At 42.4% G+C, this 25,605-nt stretch overlaps 1 protein-coding gene and 1 long non-coding RNA gene across 19 annotated transcripts in view; one reads left to right on the top strand and one right to left on the bottom strand.

Moving 5' to 3' along the window:
- Positions 1-25,605, top strand: part of trim36 (tripartite motif containing 36) — a 153,332-nt gene that overhangs the window by 26,008 nt on the left and 101,719 nt on the right. For 7 of the 17 annotated variants that reach the window (XM_043710935.1, XM_043710984.1, XM_043710926.1 and 4 more), the window contains exons 1-2: positions 14,099-14,280; positions 15,132-15,381. In XM_043710935.1, coding sequence (XP_043566870.1) covers positions 14,206-14,280; positions 15,132-15,381 — 325 coding nt within the window. In that variant the 5' untranslated portion in view covers positions 14,099-14,205. The other 10 variants (XM_043710945.1, XM_043710991.1, XM_043711002.1 and 7 more) reach the window with 9 other exon arrangements.
- On the bottom strand, positions 8,052-14,026 carry LOC122560386. Of its 2 annotated transcripts, none has more exons than XR_006314735.1 (3): positions 13,942-14,026; positions 12,719-12,908; positions 8,052-8,579 (listed from the first exon to the last, which is right to left on the bottom strand). It is a non-coding gene; the product is annotated as an uncharacterized LOC122560386 (long non-coding RNA). The 2 variants fall into 2 exon arrangements; XR_006314731.1 differs by lacking the exon at positions 13,942-14,026 and adding an exon at positions 13,511-13,702.

Here is a 25,605-nt window from a genome sequence, read left to right as displayed (position 1 = left end):
TGGACACAGACATTTTGGAGGAGTACAATTGGTGATTGGGTACAGTAATTGGGGAAATCAAATAAATTACATCAATTGTGAACCATGAAGTAATGGAATTAGAGAAATACATCATAATCTTCCCATCCTCATTTTGCTATAAATGTTTATATAGAATCACAGTATTATGTGAAAAGAGACTGCATGACTTTAAAATGAAGACCTCTAAAACCTGAAGGGCCAACAGGACGCCTTCCAGCAAGATCAACAACCCCATCATCAGAAGGGTTTCGAGGGGAACATTGTTGAAACATATAATGAGGATGTGTAGGTCCTTCCACTCCTGGTTGTCAGTGGGAAAAGGGATAAATAAGAGGACCAAAAGGGTTAGGCCCATCAGACATGTGAGAGAGTGATCCCACAGTAAAGGCACTGCTACCGTTGCGACCAAATATTGGAGTGGCATCTTCCACATTGATTGAAGTCTCTGGCTCCAAGGTTTACCTCCCTGCTACTGATGACCTCCTGACACTATGGTAGCCTGCAAGCCCATAGGAAAGTCCAGCATCAGAAAAATGCCTTGATTCATTCTTTATTGGCCTGTGCAGGTAGCCAGTCCCACCATCAGCCTGACTCCTGTGTAATCCCATGAAGGCAGCGAGGTATCAAGGAACTGTCCCAAAAGAATTTCCTTCTTCATTTTTAAAAATCTCACAACACCAGGTTATAGTCCAACAGGTTTATTTGAAAATACAAGCTTTTGGAGTGCTTCTCCTTCATCTGGTGACTAGTGGGGCAGGATCATAGGACATAGAATTTATGGTAAAAAAAGCTAAGTGTCATACAATGATGCGATGTCTTGTACAAACCTAGATTGCTGTGAAGTCTTTAATCACTTAGAATTTGGATGCAGGTTTCAGTTGATTAATATGTAAATCCCAGAATTTCTTTCAAGTTACAGCTTCGAGATAACAAGGCTTTATCAATACAAAAAAGGGACATCTCAGCTCAGACAATGCATTATGGATGTCAGCTTCGAGTCTGTCTGTATCCCAACCTTGAGTCAGACTAGTTATATTTCCAAAGTCGGAATTTATAAAATGTCACATGGACTGACTGCCTACAGATTGTGTGCTTTTTGAACAAAATAGAATGCATCTGCAAATGCTTATTCACTCCATAGACTTGTGTGTGCGTGTGTGTCGGGGAGAGAGAGGGAGAGGGTCTGAGGGTGTGTGTGTTTGTAAGAGTGTGTGTGTACTTGTGCATGCTTAATAGAATGCATGCAAGTGTGACAGAGTATATGCCTGTGAGAGGGTATCTGCATGAGTTTGTGTGTGCATGTGTGAGAAAGAGAAAGCATGTGTATGAGAGAGGGTCTGTGTGAGTGTGTTCATATGTGAGTATGTGTGTATGTGTGCTTGAGTGTGAGTTTGTGTGTGAGTGTATAGTGTGGTGGGGTGGGGTCACCTGTAGTGTGACATGAACCCAAGGTACCAAGGTCCTCATGGATACTGAACTTGGCTATCAGCCTCTGCTCAGTGACTTTGTGTTGTTGCATGTCCCAAAGTCTACCCCAACGCCACTCAGTGTGCCTCCAAGTGCCATTGAAAATTTAGCCTTCTGTTATGAGTTACAAATGAATTAACAACTTGTGGCATTCAAAGAAGTACAATATGGTACAAAATACCCCAAGTTGCTGAGCAATTTGCTGCACTGCACCATTAGTTTTATATTAGTGACATCTCATGCTTAACCTCCCTGCAATTTTCAGGAAGTTCCTGCATTGGCACATTGATTGCAATTAAACTTGACATTGAAAGCTAAGTCTAATATTAACAGTGCTAGGTATTTTTATAATAATGTGATAATTACGAATAAATCCCAAACTATTTCCAGGAAGAGAGCAATTATATCCCTGGAGTCTTATTCTTGCAAGTTGTGAATTGTTGTTGGGAGATTTTCAAAAAGTACTTTTATTTCCTTTCACTTTCTGTCTTCTGTATTCACTCAGCACCTAATTTGAAACTGAATTTACACTCAATCCTCGGCCAATTTCTCAATCTTTTGATCTCATTGGCTAAGAAAATAGACCATCCAACTGTTCACCAAGGTTTCAGAAGCCCTCTTGCAGGCTTTGATGCTTCATTATCAGCTTAAACATCCAGAAACATTGTGGGAAAGAAAGATTTTCAAACTTAAAACATGCACAAAGAAGCCTAACAGGACACACTCTGGGATGCTCTGCTACAATAAAACCTGGAGCAATCCTTCCAAATTTATATAGTGCAGGATCATTATTAGAGTTTAGAGCTTCTTATAGTATAACCATTAGTAAAGAGATCAGGTAAATCCCTATTAATAAAGAAGGTAGAATAAGCAGGGAATAATCCTGAGTGCATGAACAACAGCATTTAAGATAATCAGTTAATTTCATAATCTGACTCATTTGCATTTGTGAGAAGCAACAAACGTTCATGCACAGTATCCTTCTCTCTGCATCCAAAAGGAATCTGATCAAGCATTGTTTCTTTGAATTACCCAAGAGCTTGGGGATTGTTGTCAATTTCTGAGCCAGTTTCCAACAAATCAGCCTTCTATTTCTCCTGTCACAGAAATTATTGCATTTGTTTGAAATTTTGGCATTTGCCCTGAGGTACAAAATGCAAAACTTCAATAATGTTTGGTTTTTCGACATTGTGCAAATATCTCTGTTTTTAAATACCCCAAGAGAGTGTTGAATAAAATTAACCCTTTTCTAAATGAAATGGATGGTGTGGAATTTATCTTGAACTTTGGGCATTGTGTAAAACAGACTCCAGATTCACTATCTCCTATTTCAAAACAGTCACCCTCCAACCTGAATGCATTATACCCGAAGTATGCCAAGTTAGTTGATCTCATTGGAGATCTGGTAAAGGTACTGCAGTTGACCTGTTAGTGCTGGACAACATTTATAATGATACAAAAGCAAAACAATTTGAAATTGAACAGGAAAACTCAACAGATCTGGCAGTATCTATGCAGAAAGAAATAAAGTTAATGGTCAGGAATTTCCTGGTACATAGTGATTCATGATATTGGGACCATATGCAGATCACAAACCAGCAGTGGCAGCCTGCTGGTGCATAGCTGCACTTTTCCTGACACTGCCAATTTAGCGGCAGTGCAAGGTGCATTATACAATGAGGAATACATACTGGTTCTCCATGCTAATGACCTAGTAGAAAGTTGACTTCCCTGCCGCCTTGGCGACACCACTGAGAAAGGTGGCCACTATTGAGGCTTGAAGGGGAATGAGAAAACAAGTAGAAAATATTTTCCTGTGCCAGACAGGCTCAAGCACTGAGAAAAACATCATCTATGCTTGGAGGACCATCAATTCGATGAAAGACACTCTTTAGTCTGCCCAGAACTTGTTGGTCTCCCAGAGCAAGGAGGTGACCATGACTAACTTGCAGACTGCCACATTCCAAGGTCTAGGACTACGTGCTGAGGGACGGACTAAAGCTTGGGGCAGCTGTAAGGAAAGACCACGATCTAAGGTCTTCCTACCAAAGTTAAATGGGAGTCTGGTCTGTTATCAGACCCACCCCCTGGTGCCTCAAATATCTGTAAACATATTATGCAAGTGACAAATGTCTTGTGTTTGTTTGCTAGATAGAGTCACACTCCAATATTTGTTTCATTATATGCTACTGTTTTAGTGACTATAAATATATTGTGATATTTTTATGAATAAAACATTTATTTTGTTTTTTTTTTAGAAATGGTCCTTTCACCAGTGATGCTGGGCCCACAAGGATGCCCACTGGGAGTGCCTTGTGCCTTGCAGTCCCTGGATCCCCTTAGCATCACTCTGGAAGCTACACTGGGAGGCTAGCTCCAAGTAGCTGGAGGCCACCCTATGCAGAGACAGTGTCAGCCCTCTGGCCCTGGGAAAATGTCTATCAATTGCCACTTTAATTATGTAAAGTGACCACCTATTTCCAGTCCGGAGTCAGCAGCAGCACTGTGTATGGAAGCCCTTCTAATCTACTTCCCTGGCTTTTATTGAGAGCCACAACTCTAATAGCTCACCAGATGATAACGAGTAAACTCACCGTCAATGTATCAGGACTGTAATTTGTTGAGCATTTCAAGTATCTCTGTTTTTATTCAGAATGATACTACAGGAAAGTGTAAATGTCTATAAATCAGACATACATAGTAGCATCTTGTTTGCAATAGTAACCCAAAAATTTGCATGTGTGTTAATCGTTGTCCTTTAAGCATACTTGTAGAGGTTTTAATTTAGGATATATTTTCTTGAACAAAAAAATAGTAATATAAATAACACCAGATACAAAGCTATTCCTTCAGCTGTATCTGTGTTTTTTTAAATCATATCATCTATGTTTCCAAGTTATCTGCTGTGGTCAGTGTAAGAGCTATCCTAAAAGAGATAGAGAACATTTCTTTTTAACAAAGAATAACTCATATTTGGTGACAGATTCCAGGCAATAATTCAGTCTCAGGTTGTGCTGACTCAAAAAAAACTGATCTTGTTACACTCACGGTTTTAGATGTCATCAGAGCTGCTTATTGAATTGCACTGCCAGTCATTATTAACCTCTGTCAGCTTTAGTAGGCACAAAGGGCCTAATCTTTCCAGGGAGATGGAGCGTGGTGGAATGGGGTAGAGGGAAGTGGTCTTGTTGGGGAAATGGTGGGGAATGGCCAAAGTAGGTCACAGAATCTGACAAGACCAAGAATGAGGAGGAGGTGTTGAATTTAACACAAGAATCTCACGATCATGGTGGTATTCTAGAACAGTAGGTAATGAAAAGCTGTGCAGCCAGAAAAATGACAGTCTAGTTGGTTGTCAAGGCACTTACCAGTAGTAAACTCTATGGGATGAGAGGGGTCACTAATCATGGCTGAAGTAAAATGGCCAGAGAGTATATTTCTAGAATAGGTTTCCCAATTACTCTGCTAACTACTTTAAGATGAGATGTATGATATTTAAATGCATCACTTAATGGCATTTCTTAATTCTGAAAAATTTTGGAAACTATCCTCATTCCTGGTGATATCATGACCATAGCTTATTAGTTCTAGTAGGATGGGTGTGTAAGGAGGATGAAGGGAATCAGCAGCAAAGACAAAAGATGATTCTAAGAGGGACCAAGCCTTTACTTACCAATGCAAGGTCCCTCATTCAAGCACTACATGGCCTTTGAATATGAATGTCCTCACCCTTGCAGACTTCATGCAATTATTTTAAAAGCCACAATTGGTGGAAGGATAGGAAGACCGCCCATAGACCTTTCCATCCTGAACTCAATCAGAGTGGAGACAAGAAGCTCTCAGGCTCTCCGGCCCCCCTCCCTCCTACCTAATGTCCAACATCAAAGTTCCCACAGAGGAGTGCACATGATTCTATCCAGTTACCCCAGCTGCTATACTTTAAGAAGGTTTTCTTTAGCTTTAAAGCATGTTGAGGTCCTATGGGCAAGAAAGACACTTGATAAATACATTTTTCTTTGAAATTAGCAGGATGTTTTTGCTAATGCATGTGTTACAGATGAAATATGTTACTCCATGAGAAACTACTGTCACTGTAAAAGTGTCCAGGCTAGTTATCGTCTTCAGTTCTCGGTCCAAAAGTAAGCCTGACCCGCAGCTCCATGGCTTCTGTTATGACTAACACAGATTCATATGAATCCTCCAGCCCAAACTAGGATTGAATCCTATGCTGTTGGCATCATTCGGATGTGTAAGTTGTAGCTCAGGAGACATGAATAGTGATGGTACTGTCTCCACATTTTTTCAATCACAGGGCTGACTAGGAATCTGTCCTGTTCTTATTACCAATCTTCGGCATTTGTTGGAATGATTCGTATTCGATCTGTTTAGCTGCTTTTTAAGTATACCATCCTTGACTATCAAGTTCCTGAAATGCATTTAAATTTAAAGCTTCTGGCTTCCAATATCAATTATGATTTATTTATGCAACATTCAAATTATGCATCCAAACTGAGTTCCTCTCTCAGCAGTTACAGCTTTTCACCATGGTTGGGATGTAGTTACATGTGGTGCTATCTTGAGACTGACTAGTATAAGTTCAACCAAGATGTGACCCAAATAATAAATGTCCCTTTTGTTCTGGTTTGGAATAGGGAGATTGTCAGAGGGTGAGCTGTTCATCGTAGCTTAAGCAGAAGAACACTAAAAATACTGGAAAACTGCAATTCTGATTTTTGAATCATTTCTTAGGTTTCTGTCAAACTTTAGCCCACTAAAGTTATACATGATTTGTACATGATTTGGAGATGCCAGTGTTGGACTGGGGTGTACAAAGTTACAAATCACACAATCACCTGATGAAGGAGCGATGCTCCGAAAGCTAGTGCTTCCAATTAAACCTGTTGGACAATAACCTGGTGTTGTGTGATTTGTAAATTTATACAGAATGCCTAAAAGAACTTTGCCAAAAATTTGTTTCCATCACTTTTTGTCTGAACTGCTCTAGTTCCCATCTGAGCAAAGGAAGTTACGGCATAGTAAAAGGTGTATTTTGGGAGGCTCAGTGGTTAACATTGTGGCCTCACAGCACAGGGAACACAGGTTCAATTCCAGCTGCAGGCAACTGTCTGTGTGGAGTTTGCATATTCCACATGTGTCTGTATGAGATTTCTCCAGGTGCTTTGGTTTCCTCTCATAGTCCAAAGATGTGTGGGGGAGGTGGATTGAACATGCTAAATTGGTTTCCAGGGATCTGCAGTCTACATGGATTAGCCATGGGAAATACAGAGGTAGGGAGGTTGGTCTGAATGGAGGTTTGGCGTTGACGCAATAGGCCAAATGGCCTGCTTTCACAGTGTAGGGATTTTCTACATGTATTTCTGAAATTAAATCACTATTATGAAGGAGTCTGCACTTTGAAAAGTTCACAGAACTGTAGAATATTAAATTTTGTACCATCAGGTGTTATGAAATTTTCAGATATACTTTGACAAAAATATAAAATGATATGTATTTTCAGTGAGTTGCAATGTAATCTAGTCAAAAACTTCACAAAAAAAACTTGTCACTTTATCAGGATCTTATAGGCATTGTTAGATGACAACCATATAATACTGTTTAATTTAGACAGTTTTTAACTTTATATTAAAATGCTACTGTGGCTATTTAAGTGAGTTAAATTGGGATTGCTCAGTGTTTGTTTACTGTGGAGGATGTTTCTATCATTATTAGTAAGGCTGCATGTATAAGACCAGAAAACCCAGTTTATAGATGAAGTGACAGAAAGCATATTCCTGATAATAGCTGCAATAGCAATGGCCAGAACCATTTTCTTGATATCACAAGTAATTGACATTAAATATACTGACATGTAACAACGGCATCCAAAATGATTTGGAAAAAAAACAGAATAAACAAACTAATTTATGAGTTCAATATTGTAATCTAAATTTAGCACTATATGAAATTTTCATATCAACTTTTGCCCTCCACTTGAAATCTTAGTTTCAGCCCTGTCTCAGGGATCTTCATTAAATAAAAAAATCTAACACGCTGTTTTGAAGACAAGCTGGGGAGTTAGAACATAGAACAATACAGCGCAGAACCGGCCCTTCAGCCCTCGATGTTGCTCCAACTTGTGAACTATTCTCAGCTCGTCCCATTACACTATCCTAAAATCATCCATGTGCTTATCTAAAGATTGTTTAAATCTCCTTAATGTGGCTGAGTTGACTACATTGGCAGGTAGGGCATTCCACGCTCTTACCTCTCTCTGTGTAAAGAACCTGCCTCTGACACCTGTCTTAAATCTATCACCCCTCAATTTGTAGTTATGCCCCCTCATACAACCTGATGTCATTATCCTAGGAAAAAGACTTTCACTGTCTACCCTATCTAATCCTCTGATCATCTTGTATGTTTCTATCAAATCCCTCTTAGCCTTCTTATTTCCAATGAGAACAGACCCAAGTCTCTCAGCCTTTCCTCATAAGACCTTCCCTCCAGACCAGGCAACATCCTGGTAAATTTCCTCTGCACCTTTTCCAATGCTTCCACATCCTTCCCGGAATATAGGGGCCAGAACTGTACACAATATTCCAAGTGTGGCCGCACCAGCATTTTGTATAGTTGTAGCATAATACTGCGGCTCAGTCAGTCAGAGTTCAGTCAGTGTTCTGGTGATTACATATCTCTCAACCTGCACCACTAAAACTGGGCTCTTACTGCCTGCAAATTATTTGCGACGTCTCCTACATTACTATATTGGTTACACTTTTAAGAAGTCTTCATTGGTTGTAAAACATTTAGGGATATCAGTTGGTTGTAAGGGGTGCTTTTTAAATGGAGGAAATGCAAGTAACAGATCTGTACATGTGTTCAAACAGTCAATGGCTTGCACCAACATTGAAGAAAAAAAAGACTTGCAGGTAAAGATCAGCTTTAACAATCTGAGGATGTCACAAAGTGTTTTCCAGCCAACTCAGTACTTTTGAATTGTAGTTGCCACTGTAACATGGAAGGAATATAGCAGCCCGTTAGCAAAGTGTTCATCAGCAGCAGCACCATTCATTCTTCAGCAACACAGGAATAATCTGTAAAGTGTAAAGAAGGCATCAGATAACTTACAGATTATTCTAGCTTTCCTACTAACAACATGTTATATTTGAGTGGATCTGTATTTGAAATTTCAAAAATTATATGATAAAATATTAAGTGTTGGTCTTGATTTCCACAGATATCCCTAACTCTACATGGGTCATTTTTATGAATGACATTGTGTGGTTTATTGTAAGGCAGTATGGGGCTGAAATTGAAGCATTTTTCTGATGGAGAGGTGATGGTGAGTTGCTCAGGGTCCAATTGATTTACCACAACTCAGTCACCACCAGAAGTTAGTGACATTTGAGTTTTCCTGACAGCACAGAAGAGGAAATTTAATAGAAGTTGTCAAAATTATGAAGAGTTGTGATACAGCGATTTTGGAGAAGATTTGTAGCTCAGGTTGTGGATGGGGTTGTAAATTTGCTTGCTGAGCTGGTAGATTTGTTCTCAGAGGTTTCGTCACCATGCTAGGTAACATCATCAGTGAGCCTCCAATGAAGCTCTGGTGTCCTGTCCCACTTGCTATTTATGTGTCTTGGTTTGTGGTGGTGGGTGATATCATTTCCAGTTATGTTTCTGAGAGGTTGGTAAGTGGGGTCCAAATCAATATGTTTGTTAATGGAGTTCTGGTTTGAACTCCAGGTCTCTAGGAATTCCTGTGCGTTCTTTGTTTAGCCTGTCCCAGGATGGATGTATTGTCCCAGTCGGACTGGTGTCCCTTTTCAACTGTGTATATGGATATTAGTGATAGTCGGTCACGTCTTTTGGTGGCTAGTTGGTGCTCATGTATCCTGGTGGCTAGTTTCCTGCCTGTCTGTCCAATGTAATGTTTGTTGCAGCCCTTACAGGATATTTTGTAGATGTCATTTGTTCTGCTGGTTGTTGATATGAGGTCCTTTAAATTCATCAGGAGCTGTTTGTGCGATGGTAGGTTTGTGGGCTACCATGATGCCTAGAGGCCGGAGTAGTCTGGTTGTCATCTCTGATATGTCTTTAATGTATGGTAGGGTGGCAGAGTCTCTGTATTTTCTAGTTTAGGTCTGTGGTGGAGGAATTGGCAGACTGTGCTTATTGGTTACCCATTGTTCCTGAATACATCGTATAGGTTATACCAACAACCAGCAGAACAAATGTCATCTACAAAATAATCTGTGAGGACTACAACAAGCATTGCATTGGACAGACGGGCAGGAAACTAGCCACCAGGATACATGAGCACCAACTAGCCACCAAAAGACATGACCAACTAACAGTGGTATCCATACACACAGGCGAAGAGGGGCACCAGTTCAACTGGGACAATACATCCACCCTGGGACAGGCTAAACAGTGCACAGGAATTCCTAGAGGCCTGGCATTCAAACTGGCATCCATTAGCAAACATATCGATTTGGACCCCATTTACCAACCTCTCAGAAAAAGAACTGGAGTGATATCACCCACCACAACAAACCAAGACAGATCAATAGCAATTGGGACAAAATACCAGCGCTTCACTGGAGGCTCACTGATGATGTTACCTAGCATGGTGATGAAACACCTGAAAACAAAACTACCAGCTCAGCAAGCCAGTTTACAAACAGTTGTGAAACAGGAAATAAAGAGAAGTTGTTTACAAGGGTGGAAGTGTGAGAAACCAGGAACAGGTAGGACAAGGACAATAGTGGGAAGTTGTGTGTGCAGTCAGAGAAGATAGGGGAAGTGCTAAATGAATATTTTTTGTCAGCATTCACACTGGATAAAGACAGCATTGTTGAGGAGATTTGGCTTTGATCTTTATGTCGTCACTGTCTACAGGAATAGTACCAGAAGACTGGAGGATACAAATGTTGTTCCCTTGTTCAAGAAGGGGAGTAGAGACAACCCTGGTCATTTTCGACCAGTGAGCTTTACGTCGGTTTTGGATAAAGTGTTGGAAAAGGTTATAAGAGATAGGATTTATAATCATCTTGATAACAATAAGTTTATAAGCAATAGTCAACATGGTTTTGTGAGGGGTAGTCGTGCCTCACAAACCTTATTGAGTTCTTTGAGAAGGTGACCAAACAGGTGGATGAGGGCAACGCTGTTGATGTGTATATGGATTTCAATAAGGCGTTTGATAAGGTTTACCACAGTAGGCTATTGCATAAAATACAGAGGCATGGGATAAAGGGCGATTTAGCAGTTTGGATCAGAAATTGGCTAGTTATAAGAAAATAGAGGGTGGTGGTTGATGGTAAATATTCATCTTGGAGTTCAGTTACTAGTAGTGTACTGCAAGGATTTGTTTTTGGGTCCACTGCTGTTTGTCATTTTTATAAATGACCTGGATGAGGGCATAGAAGGATGGGTTAGTAAATTTGCAGATGACACTAAGGTCAGTACAGTTGTGGATAGTGCAGAACGATATTGTAGGTTACAGAGGGACATCAATAAACTGCAGAACTGGGCTGAGAGATGGCAAATGGAGTTTAATGTGGAAAAGTGTGAGATGATTCACTTTGGAAGGAGCAACAGGAATGCAGAGTATTGAGCTAATGGTAAGATTCTTGATAGTGTAGATGAACTGAGAGATCTCGGTGTCCATGTACATAGATCTCTCAAAGTTGCCACTCAAGTTGATAGGGCTGTTAAGAAGGCAGATGGTGTGTTAGGTTTTATTAGTAGAGGGATCGAGTTTCGGAAACATGAGGTCATGCTGCAGCTGTCCAAAACTCTGGTGCGTCCACACTTGGAGTATTATGTGCAGTTCTGGTCACTGCATTATAGGAAGGATGTGAAAGGTTTGGAAAGGGTTCAGAGGAGACTTACTGGGATGTTGCCTGGTATGGAGAAAAGGTCTTATGAGGAAAGTTTGAGGGATTTGAGGCTGTTTTCGTTAGAGAAGGTTAAGAGGTGACTTAATTGAGACATATAAGATAATCAGAGGGTTAGATCAGGTGGACAGTGTTGGATAGTACAAGGGGGCATAGCTTCATATTGAGGGGTGATAGATAATAGGACATATGTCAGAGGTCGTTTCTTTACTCAGAGAGGAGTAGGAGCGTGGAACGCACTGCCTGCAACAGTTGTAGACTTGCCACCTTTACAGGCATTTAAATGGTGATTGGATAGGCATATGGACAAGAATGGAATAGTGTAGGTTAGATAGGCTTCAGATTGGTTTCACAGGATGGTGTAACATCGAGGGCTGAAGGGCCTGTACTGTACTGTAATGTTCTATGTTCTAGGTATGTGAGTTCATCGACAAAGGACCCAGAGTTGACATGAGGAATAAATGATTTAGGGATGAGTCTTTATGATCTGGAATTCACTGTCTGAAATGCTGATAGAAGCATATTCATAATTTTAAAAAGAATTGGATAAGTGAAGGGGACAAACTTGTAGGGCAACAGGGAAAAGAGCAGAGGGACAAGGGATTTTTTCTCAAGGGCCAGCACAAAGACAATGGGCTGAACTGTCTCCCTCTGTACCATATTATCCTGTGATTCTATGTAGGTGTGGGTCTGGGTGGTATACTCTTCAGAGGGTCAGTGTGAACTCGACGAACTGAATGGCCTGCTTCCATGTTATAGGGATTCTATGATTTCAGGACTCTTAAGTCGATGACTTCAAAGAAATGTTGGGGGTCACTATGAGTAAAGAACTGTCTAACCTGAAGCCACTTGGTGTTTGAATATTGTTAATATTGTAACCATAGATTAGAAACAAATTCTACGTTTATTTGACAATTTACCTCGGTCATTAAACAGAATCTGGGTTTACAATGAACACAAAGGTATCCTGGGCACAGTGGGTAGGGAGGTTACAGCGTACTGAAGTGTGCTTGGTGGAATTAAAAACAATGTAGGAACGCCCAAGCTTAACACCCGAGGGTGACACGTCTGATTGGACTTTGTCTGATTGTGTTCTGTCCTTGTTTATCCCTGTGCTCCATCTGGAATGCTTAGAAGGAGAGGCTGTAATGAGTGGCGGTGTTGAAACGTGAATGATACATTAGCTTTAGACACAGCGTGAGTGTGGCCGGGCAGCGCCGCCGCCTTGGGCTGAGACAGAAATAGACAGCGGCTGTGGGTTTGCACAAACATTTCCGCGGTCTGGGTGCACTGGCTGGTAGAGCCGAGCACGGGGCTCGGCAGGAGCTCACCTGCACTCAGCGTTTCCCCGTGGGATCGCGGTTTCAGTTCGGGAGCTCGGGTCCGGTTTCGCACCTGATCACTTGGAACCAATCCGAATCCAATGCCAACCCTGTCAGAACTGGAAACGTGGCTCAGTGCTCCAGGGAAACACTCCCACAGTGACTGTCAGTGAAGGGCGGTCTCAGCTGAGGCCACTTGCTGTTGGAATATTGTAACCACATCTTCAAATCAAACTCTTAGTTTATTTGACAATTCATCTCGGCAATTAAACACTAACAGTGGATTCGGAATCATTTCTGGGAACAGCTGCACATAGGGATCGAGGGGCTCTCCCACAGTGGGTTGGGGAGGGTTATTCCTGGCTCTGGGGGTGGGTGGGGGGTAGAGGGTTATTCCTGGCTCTGGGGTGGGGGAGCGGAGGGTTATTGCTGGCTCTGGGGTGCGTGTAACAGCGGCGCTCTCCCACTGGGTGGGGTGGGGGGAATCTCCTGTCTCTGGGAAGGGGGGGCTGTGGGGATTTAGCGGTGTGCCAGGGCGGTGCTCTGGGAGATCAGGGCGAGGCAACTGAACCGGCTGGAAATGAACCTTTGTGCAGGTGCCCCTCGCTAACCTCTCACACAGATAGATGCACTGTCTCCCCCCTGCCCGTCCCCGAGTCAATGTGTCTGACCTTGAGCAGCCCACCTTGACTGCAGCTTTATAGTGCCAGCACTCTATCTATTATTTAACCCCCTGCTGGGAAACGGAGAAAGCTCCATTCCATTTGACCACTTCCTGTTTCAATATTCAGTAAAACCCACCGTGCCTGGTGCTAGCTGCGGTCCTGAACTGACAGGGGCTGCTAAAAATGTGGGATCACGGACTTGCTGTCCATTTGAAGGTGACCAGAGGTGCAGGGCACTGCTGATGGCTCTCCTGAAAGCCTGGGAGAGACAGAGCTTTGTGCTAAACCCATTAGTCTAATGCTCCCATCTGTTAGCACAGAGTGTCAGTGAATGTTCGCTGTCATTCCGCCGCTTGGTTCGGGAATCTCTCCCCTCCCCGACAGAGGCTGGCCGCCCGGAAGGCGGGGTCTCACATCCAGGAAAGTGCTGGAGTTGAGGCCAAGCTGAGGATTTCAGGGCGGTCTCAGGAGGTGCTCGGAGCTCAGCAGCAGCCTGACTGTCCCCGGCTCCACTGACAGGGCAGAGTCCACACCTAATCTCCAACTGGCTTCTGTCCAGGAAAGTACCTTTAAACCAGGAGCATGTCCGATTCGGATGACCTGAGTGAGTTTGGATTTATCGTTGACAGGATCTCCAGAGGCGAGGTAGGTGTGGACAGCAGGACAGGCGATGGCTTCGCTCCATCCAACCCTCCAAGCTCTGTCCGTAGTGAACACAGTCAGTGAATCCCGTCTGTCTCCTTCAAGCTTTCAAGGCGCTGATCCCAGCTCCTTTCTCTCTCACACACACACTGTCTGAGTCTGGGCTGCTCCTCTCTAGCGTCTGCCTGAATGAGTCCCTTTCTCATGTCCGCTTCAGTTCCACTGAGCTGTGTGTACACACCTCCCTGTACCAGCTATCTCTGGGTAATCCCCCTCGCCTCTCCAGCCACCTCCACCATCAGTGCAAACTTGATCTGAACCCCCCCTCCCCCCAATCAGTCACAATGTGCCGATCCTCGGACAGACACTTTTATTACTAACTACAGCTTTATGTAACAGTTTCCAATGGTTCCATGGCGAACTTTCCTTCAGCTCAGATTAGCGTCCTGATAAGATTGCTAGCTATTCGGATCTGGGGTCCTTCCCATTTTAGTCACGCCGCTGTAACAGTAATTGGTGTGGACCATGGCAGTCCAAACGCGTAATATATCAGCAGTTACTTCCTGAAGGAGGATATGGTAAAATGTTTGCAGAACTGATACACCACACACACTCACACAAAGACAGACACACGCTTAACACCCCCCCCCCCCCATTTACACACATGCATAGTCACACACAAACACACACACACACACACACAAGTATACAAAATGTACACGGCCACACATAAACACACAGACACACATAGACAGACACACAGACACACTCAAACGCAACCATCCAGACACAAAAGCCATATACACAAAGACATCACACGCGCACACATAAACCCAGGCACATAGGTACTCACGCACACAGAGAGTCACACACCAGACTAATCACATTCAGACACATAGACACACAACCCAGACTCAGAGACTAACTGGAGCTGGATTGAACAAACTCGCTGAGTGTGATTAATTTCTCATCTCCCCGCGCTATAGAGCGGTCTCCGTCCACCAGCACATTCCTCAGAGCCGGGCTTATTACTGTCATGTGTGATCCGCCTGGAGTTTGGTTGTTTCGAAGCACCACTGGACTCAGGTAATTATTTTGTCGTCCCTTTCTTGCAGGTTCCCATTAAAAACATCGAGCGGGAACTGATCTGCCCGTGCTGTAAGGAGCTCTTCACCCACCCCCTGATCCTGCCCTGCCAGCACAGCGTCTGCCACAAATGCGCCAAAGAGTTGCTGCTGTCCCGGGACGATGCGGTTTCCGAGCTGGACTCGGAGTTCTCCAACCCGGCCACTCCGGTCAGTAGCCCCCGGATCCGCCGCCTCTCCTCGGCCAGTGTCGAGAGGCTCGATAGACTCACCCGGACAGGTAGGTGCCAGGCGCTACCGTGACCCACTGCAACAACATCCTGGGCAGGTTTGGCAAACACTCCATCCGCCGACCTGTTGATTTCCAGCAATAATGTTTGCCTCGAAATTCCAGCATCTGCAACTTTCCATTTTGCCAAAGGAAAATTACAGGTGCAGAATCTAAATCCAGAATTTAAGGAAGGATGGTACCGGCTTTGGCTGGGGAGCAGTAAAGATTCATTAGAAACCGGTGAGCTGGTTCCTGGGTAGGGTTAAATGTAAACAACACCCTGCAGTTATTAGTCTCAGAGCAGTAGCACAGTGTGTATTCACAAACTAAACCAAACCACACTGCTTGATAGCTTCCTAGAGTGGTCTTCGTTTTAGTCTTCAACATTGGGACTGTAAAGTTTAAATGATGAGACCAGGCTTATATTCCAGAAAGTATTCAGTGTCAAGGGTGATCTAAGGTGTTTAAGATGATTAAAGGACTTAACAGCCAAGATAGAAATAAATTATTTCCTGCATATAAAGGTAATAAAGAAAATAAAAGGACACAACCATAAAATGAGAATTAGGCCGTTCAAGGTGCACTGCCAGGTAACATTTTTTGATACAGGAAATCAGAAATTCTCTCCAATGGAAGAGCTCTCAATGCAAGGTCAGTTGACCATTTCAAAACTGAGGGTGTCAGGTTTTTGTTGGTCGAGGGTATAGAAGGAGATTAAATGTATGCAGGAAAAAAATGAAGTTATGATAAAGGTGAAACCTGACTTAAATGATTGGTGGAACAGGTTGGCTATGGAAAATCCTGGAATGTCAGAAGTCACATGACACCAGGTTATTGTCCAAGAGGTTTATTTGAAATCACAAGCTTTCGGAGCGCTGCTCCTTCATCAATGAAGTCTCTACCTGATGAAGGTGCAGTGCTCCAAAAGCTTGCGATTTCAAATAACCCTGTTGGACTATACCCTGGAGTCATGTGACTTCTGACATCGTCCACCTGAGTCCAACTCCAGCATCTCCAATTCGATCCTGGAATGAGCAGTTCTAGAACACAAGAAGAAGAGATGCTGGAGATCAGAGTCAAAAATGTGGCGCCGGGAAGGCACAGCAGGTCAGGCAGCATCTGAGAGTCCAAAAGAGAAAATGCTGAAAAATCTCAGCAGGTCTGGCAGCATCTGTTAGGAGAGAAAAGAGCTGACGTTTCGAGTCTAACTGACCCTTTGCTTTTATTTGCTTTTGCTTTTATTTAGCATCTGAGAGTTAACGTTTGGGCATAAGCCTTTCATCAGGAATGTNTGGGGAGATGAGGAAATTGGTGAAATTGACATTGATGCAGTGTGGTTGGAATGTTCCAAAATGTAAGGTGAGGCTTTCTTCCTCCAGGAATCGGGTGGCTCGGATTTGGTGGTGGAAGAGGCCCAGGACTTGCATGTCCTTGGCGGAGTGGGAGGGGGAGTTGAAGTGGTCAGCCATAGGGCAGTGGGGTTGTTGGGTATGGGTGTCCCTAGTAGGGTTAGGTGTAAATAGCACTCTGCAGTTATTATCTCAGATCATTAGCACACACTGTGTATTCACACGCTACATAAAATTACAGTGCTTTGTTGGCTCCTAAAGTGGTTTTCATTTTAGTCCTTACCATTGACTCAAGATAATGTCTCAGACATGGGTAAGTAAACCTCCAGCTGATTACCATATACCACTACTCACCAACTGCTCCCCCCCACCCCTGCCATACACATGTATGCACATATATACACAGGCACACATATACCTCACCTGATGAATCAATATGCCTCCATGTTGAACAGCAGTTAGTGGAAGCACTGTGGATAGCAAGGGTGAAGAAAGTACTTCGTGTGGGGAACTTCAATGTCTACTACCCAAAGTGGGTCCATAGCTCTGCTACTGACTGAGCTGGTAAAGTCCTAAAGGATGTAGCTGCTATGTTGGGTCTGAGGCAAGTAGTGAGAGAATCAAGAAAAGGGAAAAATATACTTGACTTCGCCTTCATCAATCTGCCTGTCACAGGTACATCTGTGCATGACAGTATCTGTATGAGTGACCACAAAATCCTGTCTTCACACTGTGGCACCATCATTGTGCTAAATGGGATAGACTTTGAACAGATCTAGCAACTCAAGATTGGTCTTCCATGCAGCACTATGGGCCATCAATTGCAGCACAATGTACTCCAGCACTATTTCAACCTCATGGCCAAGCATACACCCCCCTCCCCCCTCCCCCCTCAACCATTACCATCAAGCTTGGGAATCCACCTTAGTTCAATGGAGAGTACAGGAGAAAAAGCCAGGACCAGCACCAAGCATACCTGAAAATGAGCTGTCAGCCTGGTGAAGTTCCAAAACAGGACAACTTTCTTGACAAACATCACAAGCAACAACTGATCAAGCTAAGCGATTCAACAGTCATCAGATCTAAGTTCTACAATCCTATCATATGTACTTATGAAAAATAGTGGACATTTAAACAACTCACTGAAGGAGGAGGGAGAAGCTCAACAGCACTCCATCCCTAGTAATGGAGTACATACATACAAACCTATGAATAAAGAACAATAGTAGGCCACTCAGCTCTTTCAGCTAGCTCCACCATTCAATACGATCATAGCTGATCTGATTTTCACTTCAACTCTACTTTCCCACATATCCTTATAATCTTGCATCCCATTGATAATTAAGAATCAATCTACCTCTGCCTTAAAAATATTTAAAGATTCTGCACCCACTGGTTTTGAGGAAGGGAATTCCAAAGAACCACAAATCTCCATGAGAAAAGTATTCCCTCAAATTTGTCTTAAAAGGGTGCTCCCCTGGTTTTAATGATCCTTAGTTCTAGATTCTCGTACAAGAGGAAACATCCTTTCTATAACCTCTCCAGGTGCAGTTTTACCAAAGCCCTGTATAACTGAGGCATAAACTCCCTGCTCTTGCATTTAATTCCCCTCAAAATACACCATAACATTCATTTAGATTAGATTAGATTTCTTACAGTGTGGAAACAGGCCCTTCGGCCCAACAAGTCCACACCACCCCGCCGAAGCGCAACCCACCCATACCCTTACATTTACCCCTTACCTAACACTACGGGCAATTTAGCATGGCCAATTCACCTGACCTGCACATCTTTGGACTGTGGGAGGAAACCGGAGCACCCGGAGGAAACCCACGCAGACACGGGGAGAACATCCAAACTCCACACAGTCATTCGCCTGAGTCGGGAATTGAACCCGGGTCTCTAGCGCTGTGAGGCAGCAGTGCTAACCACTGTGCCACCGTGCCGCCCATGATTACTTCTTGTACCTGCACACTGACCTTCTGCAATTCATGCATCAGGACACTCAGATCTCTCTGCATCTCAGAGCTCTGCAACCTTTCATTGTTTAGATTTTGTTCAACTCCCACTTTCCCACATTATATTCTATTTGCCAGATTTCTTACTTAACCTATCTATATACCTTTACAGGTTTCTTATGTATCTTTGTGTCATCAGAAATTTAGCAATCATACTTTCAGTCCCTTCATCAGCCACTTATATAAATTACAAAGTGTTGAGGCCTCAGCTCTGACCCTGTGTATCCAGCCGGCCTGAGAAAGATCTACTTATTCCTACTGTCTGCTTCCTGTTAGCTAGCTACTCGTCTATCAATGCCATATGTTATCCATGATTCCATTAGTTTTTATTTTCTCCAATAACCTTTGTTATGGCACCTTATCAAATGCCTTCTGGAAATCTAAGTACAATACATCAACTATGCATCCCTTGATCGATAGCACAGGTTTCTTCAACAAAGAACGCCAATGGATTAATTAAACATGATTTCCTTTTGACAAAACCATCTTGGTTCTGTCTGGTTAACTTGAACTTATCCAACGTCTTGAAGAATAATTTCTAACATATTCCCTGTGACAGATGTTAAACTAACTGGCCTGTCCATTCCTTCTTTCTGCCTCCCTCTCTCATTGAATGAAAGAGTCACATTAGCTATTTTCCAATCTAAAAAAACCTTCCCCGAACCTAATACGTTTTGGAAAATTCAAATCAATGTATCAACGATCTCACTAGCGATCTCCTAACACTTTAGAATAAAATCCACCAGGACCTGGGACTTGTCAACAGCAGTTCCAATAATTTACTCCATACTGCTTCCATGGTCATTGTATTTTTCTTGGGTTCCTCTCTCCCTTTCAATTCCTGACTTAGAGCTATTTCTGATGTTACTTGTGTCCTCCCTAGTGAAGACTGACACAAAATATCGGTTTAATTCATCTGCCATCTTTTTATCATCTATTAGTAATTCCCTACACTCATTTTCTATCGAAATAACTCTTACTTTGTTCACTTTTTTTAAATATATGAAGAAAGGTTTCTTCTCTGTTTTTATATTTTTTAGCTAATTTTCTCTTATACTGTTATTAGACTTATAATAACTATTTTTTATATTCTGCAAAATCTTCTGACCTGCCACCTATCTTTGCACAATTCTATTTCCTTTTGTTGAGTTTGAGTTTTTTGACTTTTTTAGTTAACCACTGATGGTGGGTTTGTCCCTTGGATTATTTTTTCTTTGCTGGAATGTATCTATTCTGTGCTTTATGGAATATCCTCTTAACTATTCACCACTGCATCTCTAATAACCTGTACCTTATCTGAAATTACCAGTGCACTTTGCTTGCTTTGTTTTCATGCACTCATAATTGGCTGGGTTTGGATTTGTCCTATTCTTATTTAAATTCAAAATGGTAATATTGAACCTACATTTCTTCCCTTAAACTGTATATAAAATGATAACATATTATAGTTGCTGCTACCCAGAGGTGCAAATAATCCTGTTTCTTTGGTCAAAACCAGGTCTAGTATAGTGACCTTTTAGGTTGGTGCTATAACATACTGGTCTAAGAACTCATCCCAAAAACATTTAATGAATTTTTCATCTTGACTATTCCTTCCTATTTGATTTTTCCAGTCTGTATGAACATTAAAATCCTTCATGATAATCAAAGAACAAAGGAGAACAAAGAAAATTTACAGACCAGGAACAGGCCCTTTGGCCCTTCAAGCCTGAACTGATCCAAATGTACTATCAGTGCATAACTCCTACAAATGACCCCTTTCCTTTATCATTCCTCACCTCTGCCCAGACTGCTTCAAAGCCCAGTTTCCTGATTTAGGTCATCCCTCTATTATACTAATATCATCTTTAATTGACAGAGCTACTCCTCCACCCTTTCCTAGCATCAAGTCCTTTCTCAATGTCAAGTACTCATCAACATTCAGGTCCCAGTCTAGGCCATACTGCAGCCTTTTCAATTATGGCCACTAGATCATACTTACTTATCTCAATTTGTTCTCCTATTTATATTGTTTTGAATGCTACTTGCATTCAATACAATGCCTTAAATTTTGTCTTTTTTTTTCTAACCTCTAGTTGAGGTTGGAGGCATTGGATATTGCAAAGGCAATGGACTCTGATGGTATTCCTGTGAAGTACTGCAGAGCAAGTCTGCCACTAGTCAAGCTGTTCCAGTCCAGCTATAACACTGGCATCTACCCAACCATGTGAAAAGCTGTCTTGCCATGTTCTGTACACAAGAGACGGGAAAAATCCAGTTTGCTCAATTACTACCTCGTTAGTGTACTCTCAATCATCAGTAAAATGATGGAAGTGGTCATTAATGTTAAGCAGCAGGGTAGTCAGTGCTGGCCCAGTCAGCAATGCCCACATCCCACAAAATGAATTTTTAAAAATTCCAGAGATAAGGAGAGAGCGACAGCGCTTGACATCAAGGCTGAATTTGACCAAGAATGGGCTAAAGGAGCTTTTGAAAAACTGAAATCAGTGGGAATCAAAGAGAAAGCTCTCCAGTAGTTTGACACGTAAGAAGATGGTTATGGTTATTGAAGGTCAGTCATCTCAGCTCCAGGACAACTCTGCAGGAGTCCCTTAGAGTAGTATCCTCGGCCCAAATATCTTCAGCTGCTTCATCAATGACCTTCCCTCCATCATTAGATCAGATATAGAGAAGTTCGCTGATGGTTGTACAATGTTCAACACCATTCATGACTCCTCAGATACTGAGGCAGCACCATGTTCAAATGCAACAAGATCTGGGCAACATCCATGCTTGGGCTGACATATGGCAAGTAACAATCATAGCATACAAATGCCAGGCTTTGACCATCTCCAAGTAGAGAGACTATAACAATTATGCATTGCCATCATTGAATCCACCATTATCAACATCCTGGATGTTATCATTGACAAAAACTGAATTGAACTAGTCACCAAAATACTGTGGCTACAAGAGCAGGTTGGAAGCTAGGAATCTTGCAGTGAGTAACTCACTTTCTGACTCCTCAAAGACTGTCAGAAAGTCTATAAGGCACAAGTTAGGAGTTTGATGGAATTCTCCACACTTGTCTGAATGAGTGCAGCTCCAATAACACTCAAGCTGCTCAACATCATCCAGGACAAAGCAGACCACTGATTGGCACCAAATCCACAATATCCTCCATCACTGACACTCAGTAGCAGCAATGTGTACTCTTTATAAGATGCACTGCAGAATTTCACCAAAGCTCCACAGATGGCACCTTCCAAACCCATGATCATGTGAATGATAAGGACAGCGGTTACACAGGTATACCACTGCCTGCAAGTTCCTGTCCAAGCCACTCATCATTCTGACATGGAAATATATCGGCGTCCGTTTAGTATCATTAGGAAAATCCTGGAAATTCTTCCCTAATGACATTGTGGGTGTACCTACAGCACATAGACTGTAGCAAGTCAAAAAGGCAGCTCACCACCACCTTCTCAAGGGCAACAGGCAATGGGCAATAAATGCTGGCTATGTCAGGAATGCCTACATCCCATGAATAGATTTTTAATAGTACCTGCTGTGTTAATATTTTAGTGTATGTTCTTAAAAAACATTCTCTCCACTAAATGTTGGACATTCTTCTAAGTGTTCAACTTAATATTAATGAAAAGTTGAATAAATTATTACAATTATGATATTGTACAGCATTATACAATTACATGCACCACTAGGACATGGGATCAATTGTCATAAATCATTTTCATAAATTTTAATAAATTTCCCTGATCCAAATCTTTGTATGGTGTGAGGACATATTGAGAAGTCATGTTGGGGGAGTTCAGAACATCCCACTTGGGTTGTTTAATCCATTGAAGCAAGTCACTGAGATAGAACATAGAACATAGAAGAATACAGCGCAGTACAGGCCCTTTGGCCCTCGATGTTGCGCCGATCCAAGCCCACCTAACCTACACTAGCCCACTATCCTCCATATGCTATCCAATGCCCGTTTAAATGCCCATAAAGAGGGAGAGTCCACCACCGCTACTGGCAGGGCATTCCATGAACTCACGACTCACTGAGTAAAGAATCTACCCCTAACATCTGTCCTATACCTACCACCCTTAATTTTAAAGCTATGCCCCCTCGTAATAGCTAACTCTATACGTGGAAAAAGGTTCTCATGGTCAACCCTATCTAAACCCCTAATCATCAAGTCACCCCTAAACCTTCTTTTCTCCAATGAAAACAACCCCAAGTGCCTCAGCCTTTCCTCATACGAACTTCCTACCATACCAGGCAACATCCCGGTAAACCTCCTCTGCACCCGTTCCAGTGCCACCACATCCTTCCTATAGTATGGCGACCAAAACTGCACACAATACTCCAGATGCGGCCGCACCAGAGTCTTATACAACTGCAACATGACCTCAGGGCTCCGGAACTCAATTCCTCTACCAATAAAAGCCAGTACGCCATATGCCTTCTTCACCGCACTATTTACCTGACCTTACATCATTTGGCATCACCACCACTGTCGTATAACTGTAACTCAGTTTATTAAGTAACACAGGAACATCTAAAAGTGGGCGTTTTTTTAAAGGTTAAAATGGTGATGTCTTGCCTGCTGTCTTCTGCATTAACATTTCACAGGCATTTGGAGAGCTGGCTGTGAGAAATAGTTGTCGCATTTGTCTCCAAGTTCACCGTTAGCTACGGTGAATAATCTTTCTGTTGTCTATCACTAATGTGACAGCACTGTATAGCTGACCATGTACTTCATCCCTTTTATTGGTATGGGAGAAGTGACAAAATTTATAAAAAAACACACTGGATGTTGTTGTGAGGGTTATATAGCTTTTTTTTAATGTAGATGAATGGTCCAGCATTGAGTCCTCTTTGACTTTTCCAGAATATTTATGTGAATTTTATAGCATCTTTTTAAATATCAGTTTTATTTCATGCAATTAGGGGCAAGGTGTGTGAGGAAATGTTTTGTACTCCAAGTTCCTGTCCTTTATTCTGAGAAATAGGCATTGCTGGCAATGGCAGCATCTGTTGCCCATCTTAATTGCATTTTAAACTGAGTGGTTCCTACAGTCAAACATTGCTGTGAGCCTGGAATCACCAGATCAAGGCAAGAAGTAGATTTTCTTCCTTAAAGGATATCAGTGAATTAGATGGGTTTAGTTGTCATAGCCACCATTACTGAGACTAACTTTACATTTCAGATCTATTATTTGAATTTTAATTCCATTGGTTTCTGTGATTGGATTTGAATCTGGATCTCCAGAGCATTAAGCTGGGCACTTCGATGATTGGGTCCAAAGACATTGCTCTGACAACGTCATCTAACCAGGCAGTAAATTACTTCATAACTTCTCTTCATTCTTGAATGTTAGTATTGGTGACAAGATCACCACTTATTGCTCAAATTTTCTGAGATAGTAGTAACAGATCTTCACCTTCACAGTTTGAAACTGTAAAATGGTTCATGAGCCCACTTCATGGGTCAGTTCAGTGTCAAGCACATCAATATGGAAATGCAAGTCCATTTAGATCAGACCAAGTAAGGAAAACAGATTACCTTCCCTAAAGAGCCATAATGAAAGAACTGAGTTTTTCTTGTACTCTGACAGCTTTCTGATCATTTTTACTGACAGCAGCATTTTATTTTCAAATGTTTAAACTGAGTTCAAAAATCTCAAATCTTTAGGCTGGGATTTTAAATAGACAATAGACAATAGGTGCAGGAGTAGGCATTCAGCCCTTCGAGCCTGCACCGCCATTCAATATAATCATGGCTGATCATTCCTAATCAGTATCCTGTTCCTGCCTTATCTCCATAACCCTTGATTCCACTATCTTTGAGAGCTCTATCCAACTCTTTCTTAAATGAATCCAGAGAGTGGGCCTCCACTGCCCTCTGGGGCAGAGCATTCCACACAGCCACCACTCTCTGGGTGAAGAAGTTTCTCCTGAGCTCTGTCCTAAATGGTCTATCCCGTATTTTTAAGCTGAAGAATAAATCTTATTCTTCAGATTATTAGATAAAATCTGGATGACTGGCCCAGTAATATAACCACTACTCGAGGCTTCCTGAGACCAGTATCCATGTGGGAAACTGCCACTTGAGGATATTCTTCACATACACAGTTGACTTTCAAGACAGAAGACAAGTTCCCATTTGTCCAAGCTGGAGCTTGTAGATTGAAAGGTGGTGGTCTCCTTGCAACAGGCCGGGTGGAATGGGCTAGAGTCACATCCTGCAAAGAACCTCAGCAGGGATCTGCTGAACTTTGAGGGCCAGGGCCATTGCCATAGGCCATCCTGTGTAGGGTTCCCTTTCTGCTATCATGACAACTGTGACCACAGTATACATAGCATCTCTGTTCTGAGGATAACTACCCTCACAGTCCCCACCTACAGCTGCAGTGGGCCCCTCTTCCCATTGCAGTGTCAACACCCAGAGCCTCAGCTGATTCCGATGCCCTTTCAGCTGTGAAGAATGCCCTCTGTTTTTAATTGGACATGGCTTCGGGAGTGTGCCCTGAAAATTATTTCCAAGGCCATGCCACGGCCACCTCCGAATGCTGTGCGGAATTTAGAGCTAAGAGCAGCAAGGAGGGGACATGAAAGGTCCTTAGTCGGTAGGATTAGGGAAAACCCTAAGGCTTTCTATAGGTATGTTAGGAATAAAAGAATGACTAGGGTAGGAATAGGTCCAGTCAAGGATAGTAGTGGGAAGTTGCGTGTGGAGGCGGAAGAGATTGGGGAGACACTGAATGAATACTTTTCTTCAGTATTTACTCAGGAACAGGGCATTGTCGTCGATGTGAATACTGAGTCACAAATAAGTAGAATGGATGGCTTGGAGGTATGTAGAGAAGAGGTGT

This window comes from Chiloscyllium plagiosum, chromosome 2 (assembly GCF_004010195.1).
Source record: "Chiloscyllium plagiosum isolate BGI_BamShark_2017 chromosome 2, ASM401019v2, whole genome shotgun sequence".
In the NCBI taxonomy this organism is placed as follows: Eukaryota; Metazoa; Chordata; class Chondrichthyes; order Orectolobiformes; family Hemiscylliidae; genus Chiloscyllium; species Chiloscyllium plagiosum.
Note: the sequence above shows the minus strand (reverse complement) of the source record. Positions and strands in the feature narration are given on the sequence as shown.